The 6,825-nt window shown below is 42.7% G+C and overlaps 1 protein-coding gene across 3 annotated transcripts in view; it reads left to right on the top strand.

Annotated features, from left to right (window-relative positions):
- Positions 1-368: 368 nt before the first annotated feature.
- Positions 369-6,825, top strand: part of LOC107272531 (protein tiptop) — an 85,203-nt gene continuing 78,746 nt past the window's right edge. The window contains exon 1 of one of the 3 annotated variants that reach the window (XM_015749762.2): positions 369-1,754. Coding sequence is in view for 1 of the 3 variants with exons in the window: in XM_015749764.2 (XP_015605250.1) it covers positions 1,715-1,754 (40 nt within the window). In the remaining 2 variants the exon portion in view is untranslated. The remainder of the gene's footprint in view (positions 1,755-6,825) is intronic. The other 2 variants (XM_015749764.2, XM_025089858.1) reach the window with 2 other exon arrangements.

Here is a 6,825-nt window from a genome sequence, read left to right as displayed (position 1 = left end):
CGCGAAGGTACAGGTTCTCTCGGACCTCTTTCCTCACTCGCTCGCTCACTCGCTCACTCGCTCATTCACTCGCACGCTCACTACTCTCTTCAGTCTCCTCAGTCCGCCCGTCCTCCTGGTCCTCTCAGTTCTCCTGCTACGGCGACCTATCAGTTTTTCTCTCTCTCTCTCTCTCTCTCTCTCTCTCTCTCTCTCTCTCTCTCTCTCTCTCTCTCTCTCTCTCTCTCTCTCTCTCTCTCTCTCCTTTCCTCCAGCACCCAACACTGACGTTCTCCACTATCCTCCTCTCTCTCTCTCTCTCTAACTCCTTCTACCCTCCTTATCCCTCTCTCTCTCTCTCCCACCTCCTTTCCACCTTCCTCTCGGTAACCCTCCTGCCCTCACTCAGATCCTCGCTCACTCACTCACCGTGGATGCTGTGCTCTTCCCGTTCGGTTTTAGTGTAAACGCGACGCTGAGGACCCCCACCACGGGCACGCCACCGCGACGCCAGTCCGCACTCAGTCAGCGCTGGACCGCCGCCCGCTCGATTTCGAACACGTTTTCAAGTCCTCCGCGAACGCGGTTTTACCATCGGGTATAAATCGCGGATTGTAAAACAGACTTAAGGTGCTTACCTTTTCCCTTTTCTTTTCTATAAGATCTCAAACGAAGACGAACCGTAACCTCCTCGCTTAACTTGACCTCGTGTAAACTTCCCCTTGGTACTACGGTGACCTCCCACCATTTTTGTCCCTGGGATCATTCGCACCTCCTCAGGATTTCGTTAAACTCACATCGACGTCACCGCCGGCATCGAACTCATCATCGACCGATCGACTTACGATCGTTCCCATCATTTTTGACGGCCGGTACAGTCGACACGAAAAATGAGTAAAAATCGAATTTAACGATTTCGCCGATTTTCTTTTTTTCACCATCTTCCCAAATACGATCGTCCACGCTTATTCTCGTGACTATCAGCTCTTACGATCCTTGAATCCTCCGAGTGCTCCTTCCTGTCGTAACGATTTCTCACGACCGACGTCAAATCTCATACAGAGGATCGGCAGCGGATTTTCTTCTCGGATCGGTTCTTATTGTTCGTCTATGTGGAATTTGGTGACCTGTGACCTTAACGAGCTCGATTTAACATTGAAGATCGGTAAAGCAATACTAAAACAAAGTGAAGTACGATAAGTGAAGTGACTCGAGTAAAGTTTTGTAAATACGGAGATTTTGAAAAAACAAAATTTTGACCGGTTTTTTTTTAACCAGTAAACTATTTGGTTACACGGGATTTTCGATTTCCTCTCGAATGCTCCCGTATGGTGTTGCTCGTTCGTCATCGAAGAATCGAATGACGGAATTCATGACGGTTCCATACCAGTGCATGTATATGTATCTTATAATACCGATACGATAAAGTGCTGAGGTTGCCCGGACGTATATTGTCTCGTTGGTTAAACAGTGCTTGAGATCAGTGTCGAAATTTCTATTGTTTCCTCTGCCCTGTGGAAAATTCAAGATTTCGGTACCGGAAGAGAAGAGAGTTGCCACGAGGATGCGGAGACGCTGGTGAACGGAAGGCGAACGTTAGGTGACGGTCGCGGGATCCGTATTAGACAGATTATCCGTCCGTTTGGCAGATACAAGATTTATTCGCGATCAGGCTCTGACATCGGGGAAAGACCTGGAGGCCGTAGGGAGAATCGAAAATTTCCGCAGGACGCAGATGCCCCGAAGGAAACAGCACGCACCGCAACGCATGAAATGTGAGTGAAAAATGTGAAACGTTTTCTTTTACCTTCATTATTCTTATGACGTTGCTCCGCTTAACCTTATGGAATATATCAGTCTTGATCGGTAAGTAGCTATAGTGCGATCGAGAGATTTTAAAAAGTAAGGTCGTATCGTACGAAAAGCCTTTTTTCTTAAAAAAAAAAAAAAAAAGTGAAATCTAACTATAAAAAGTTTTTATGATCAAATTACCATTAAACTTTTGGATAATTGGTAAATTATTTTTTTTATTCAAATCTTTCATTATCTTAGTCACGCAACAGACTGAGGATGCTGACAATTTTTAGTTTTTTTTTTTCGTACGAAACGTCTGTACCAAAATCTGTTATCAATCTCACGTACGATGTAAATACCGCAGGAGACTTTCGAAAAATTTTTTTGACACGTGGAACCCGAAATTTTCACGTTTTTGACTGGATGCGATATAACCCTTTGAATTGGAGGGACACGTTGGCGTATGTAGAGACTGTTACGAATGTGTCGTGCTATAATGGATATTTCTATTTTATCTCTCTCCGCTATGTACTCGTTTCGTGACACTTTCCTTTTTTTTTGCCGGAGACCACGTGGGCCGAGTCAGCATTTGGAATTTCTCGAATTCGACTGATTGGATGAGTCGGTGGGGGATTGAAATTGCCATTGCGTCATAGGCTCAGTGGTTCGGTAAGAGTATTTCGAAAATAAAAATTTCTATAAAAAATCGTAAGTGTCAATGGGTGAAGAAAAATATTGTAATAAAAAAATAATTGGGTGGAAAATTTTTTTTTGACCTACGTATGAAAAACTTGTTTAAATAATTTTTTTATCGCGATTGTAAACCCGCCTTGGCAATGTCCCGCTCGGCAAGGATTCGTTCCGGCGTCCGTAAGGTAAGGGCGCGCGCCATGCTGCTTTTCCCACGTGGGAAGCCATGAGGCGTAAACAAACTCGGCTCGTCCTCGATGCACGCCATCTTGCTGAAGTTTCGCCGGAAACGTTTATAAGCGCGGAGACGTTCCGCGCGTGTTTCGCCTTAAATCACTCTGCGCCTCGATGTGCCTTGTAGATCAGGAAGAAACGTGTGTTTGGCTCTTCGACGAAATATCCCTGGCTGCTGTGATCTGCCGTTGAGGTAACAAAGAGAAAAAAAACTAAGATTCGACGATACGAAGAATCTTTGCTGGTTTTAGGTAAAATAAATAATTTCGAAAAAAAAAAAAAAAAAAACGCATAGAGCCGAGAGGATACGAAAATATTTATTCGAATTGATTGAGACGGAAAAAAAAATCAAAATTTTTCTACCATAAGAAATTCATTAACCACTTTTTTCAAAGGGGCCCTCAGCCGTCCGAGAAAAGTGAGGTTATGTATCCCTTCGATAATTTATTAATACCCGTACGACTTTATGGCGCCCTCTTGGCAACTCGACGCCCATAAATCCGAAACTGCCCTCGCAATACGTTAATCCGGTACCCGGCTGTGTTATTTTGCCCAACAGCTGATGAATAAGAAAAAAAACAGTTGTAGGAATAATCCTGGTCCGAAAATGAATAAAAATTGTACGTTTGTGAAATTTTGAAAATTGTCAAAATATACCTGAAAAATAGTAAATCGAGGCGTCGATGACAAATTGAATTTAGTCACGAATGGGACGGAAAAGTTGCGAATTGTGAAAGTCAAAGATTTCTTTGCAATATATTTTTGTATATGTTTGTCATTTTATTATTAATGACTTTTTGCTCCGTTATGTTGGCTACGGGAATAGAACGCTTATGTTGGCACTGGCTTTGCCACTGGTCTGAACGTGGCTACGAGCGGTTAATTTCACTTGGGTTATAATTTATTGTCTCTTGGTGAAAGGATCCATAAAACACTGTTTGATACGAATCCCACGTACCTGTGCACGCATGCGCGTTACGTATCTGGGGACGTGTATGCGGGACCGGCTGATTAGTCTCTTCGATAGGTTCACGTAATTGGCTTCGATGAGCGAAGACGTTCGGGACGGATCGGTAAGAATTTATGTCGTCTCTCTGGTAGGACTACCGGGATCTGTGAGTCGCGACGCTTTCGTACCGCCGGATCTATTTTGGTTGGAAGGTTCTATCAGGGAAAGTTAACCCCCTTAGAGGCCTTTACAAAAGTTTAATCGATCCTTTCGACAGTTTAACGCTCCTTTACGACGATATTAAATGAGACTACCAATATGGGTTTCCCCTGTCGCTGTTAAGACTAAATTCACGGAGTGGGGGTAATGGATAAAAATATCTATTAGATTGATCGTTAATTCGAGTATATGGGTGTAATTTGAATAAATTAAAATTCGATATGGACAATTTTTTTTTTAATTTTCTGACTGCTCAAAGGAGTTTTTTAGTCACTTTCTTGAGTCCGACCTTACGTTTACAAAAATATGCGAAAGTCAAGGTCGCGGCAAAGTTTTTCTCGTGGTCGCAAGATTTATGACCGTGGCATGTGCGCGACCCTGAAATTCCGGGAAAGCGACCGAAACCAAAAAGGCCGCTTCCATTGTTTGAAGTGAAAGTTTGCGCAATTCTCGTAGTACGCAACCGGCGGTGCTCGGCTTTTAGTTATGCTGTGAATTTCTCTCTGCAGCAAAATGGGTATTGAACTCACCGAGAAATCTACCTTTGAATATATCATAGCCTATTCGTTGCTTTTCAAGCCAAATACCGAACCCCTTGATACTTTCCGAAAAAAACATCGAGTAACGTTAACTTGTTCACTGGGTAAAAATATCCTTGCCAAAATCGCAAAAAAAATCCCATTTAATCATCAGGCTATTTTATTGCCATCGAAACATCGAGAGTGAAGAAATTTTGAAAATTTATTTTTCAAAATCTTATTCCGCAAATTCCATGGTGTATACACGAAAAATCATGTTTGAGTAATTCCAAAAATTTCCAAAAAAGTTTTACGTATCAAAATCCCAGCCCGTGGACCACCCCCTCTTTCAGACGCTTTCATCTCAACAGTTCGTCCGCGTGTCATAAGATGGCAGGACAGTTACCACCCTTAAGAAGGACAACCCGAGACACTTTGAAGAAAGTCCAAGGTATAACAAAGGATCTAAAATGACGAAACCCCCTTACAAAAAGGAAATAAAAAAAATTCGTCAAATTCATAAATTCCAAATTTCACGTTCGAACTCAAAAAAAAAGTGTCGCAGGATTTGAAAAATCAGCAAGATTAAATCCGTCCGAAGTTCAATTCTGTCATCGTCCGACGTCGGCGTCGCGACGCGCATAGGCATGTACACCAAACCTATGCACGTACATACATACCGGCGAGCCGAAAACTATTTCGAGCGTCGTAAAATCGCGTATCAAACAATCTGTTCTCTGATGTACCGAGACGCGTGTTGCGCACTTAGGCCCCGGATCTTAGCCGTCAGAAGGTCGATAAATTTGCTGAAGAAAAAATAGCCATGTGACAGATGCCTGATGGCTGCCGTGGCTTGCCAGTGCCGTGACTAGAGACACATCAAAGAGTGTCGTGCCCTTCGCGTGTAAGAGAAGTCCGTCTCTTAGGTGGATACCGAGTAAAAGTAGATGAAAAAAAAAAAAATTAAATTGATGTCAGGGGTACAAAAAGCCTATATTATATTCCCAAATCCAAATCATTCAAAGATCTCGTATTTCTATCGATCCACAATTAAAAACCATTGAACGGTCATTGACCGTTGTATAAAAAAATTCGTAAGACCAGCAAACGTCATTGAAAAAAAAAAAAAAAAAAAAAAAAAAAATGCTAAACACATATATGTCGCAGGTGATGGGCTCATTGGCGAATTTTTAATATGGAATAGTTATACATGTAAATTATAATACTAAATTAGCGTTGAAGTTGAATTTCATGATTTTCTATCGACCTCCGTGTATATCGGCATATTTGACGCCAGCCTGCATAATACTTTTCTAAGTCCCCTATGGGTGTCCCAACTGTCACGGGCCAATGACCACACCTAATTCCCTTCGGTGCCCGCCAGCACCCTCCATGGCAGTAAAAATAATTTAATGGTCGGATTGAAATAAGTTTTCGACCTGAAACTGAAATCAATCCCGTTCGGCCTCTTCGATGACTCAACGGCCGCCGATCCGCGATACCGCGTGGGCGCGTTATTTTAAAAACTGATCCGTCAACAGAAGCAGCTTTTAAGTGACTTTCGCCGTTTTACGTTTCTGCCCTCCGTCCAGAAGCCAAACGTATACCATGTGTCCAGATGCGATCAGACATGGATATGTCTATGGAATTCAAAGTGCAGTGTACCAACCGTACAGATAATGCAATCGTAATGACAAATTATCGCTAATACAGAAAAGCAGAGTAGCACGTGATTGGTTGAGAAGGGCCCGAGAGACTGTAGTGGTGAAAAAAGGAAGAAAAAAAGTCCTTTAGGTTAAGAGGAAAGTGTATAAAGGAGTGTAGTAGGGAGAATGGTAGTAGGGGAAGGGTGTGAGTGGTGGGGGTAAATCCGAGCAGTGGGGGATGGGAAAGTCGCTGTACATCAGTAGACTCCTCAGGGTGCACTTCGCTCTATGAACGTTTGGCATAGTTTCTAGTAATTTTTTTTTATCCCTAGTAAATTTCCCCTAGACAAAGTCAACCGTCCTTTAAATCACTTTGAAAATTTTTAAAAAAAAAATCGACTTGGTACAGTTTCCTACAAATTTTATTTCCTCCAGTCAACGGATGAAAAAACGGTCCCATACCGGATCCACGCATCTCGTGCAACCTCAGCAAACATTTTGTCTCATCGACCAAAAAAGAAAAAAGAAGTAGACGAAGTACAAACTTTGAAAAATAACTTTTTTAAATTTACCAAAACAACGTCCCACTTCGCTCCAGTATCGAGTTACTACAATTTTTACATATACTCTCTACTTCCGGTCTATCAGCAGGTATTAAATGTACCCCAAGGACCATGTTGACGTCCACGTCAATCTGTCCCAGTTCGGGAGATAGAGTCTCCGCTGAGCAGAGTCTGGAGGAGGTAGGACTAGGGAGCGTCGGCATCAGTCTCGAGGCGCCTCGACGCCCCCCCCC

The sequence above is a fragment of the Cephus cinctus genome, unplaced genomic scaffold (assembly GCF_000341935.2).
Source record: "Cephus cinctus unplaced genomic scaffold, Ccin1 Ccin1_scaffold1184, whole genome shotgun sequence".
Lineage (NCBI taxonomy): Eukaryota > Metazoa > Arthropoda > Insecta > Hymenoptera > Cephidae > Cephus > Cephus cinctus.
The sequence above is the reverse complement of the archived record's forward strand: the minus strand, read 5'-3'. Positions and strand labels throughout refer to the sequence as shown.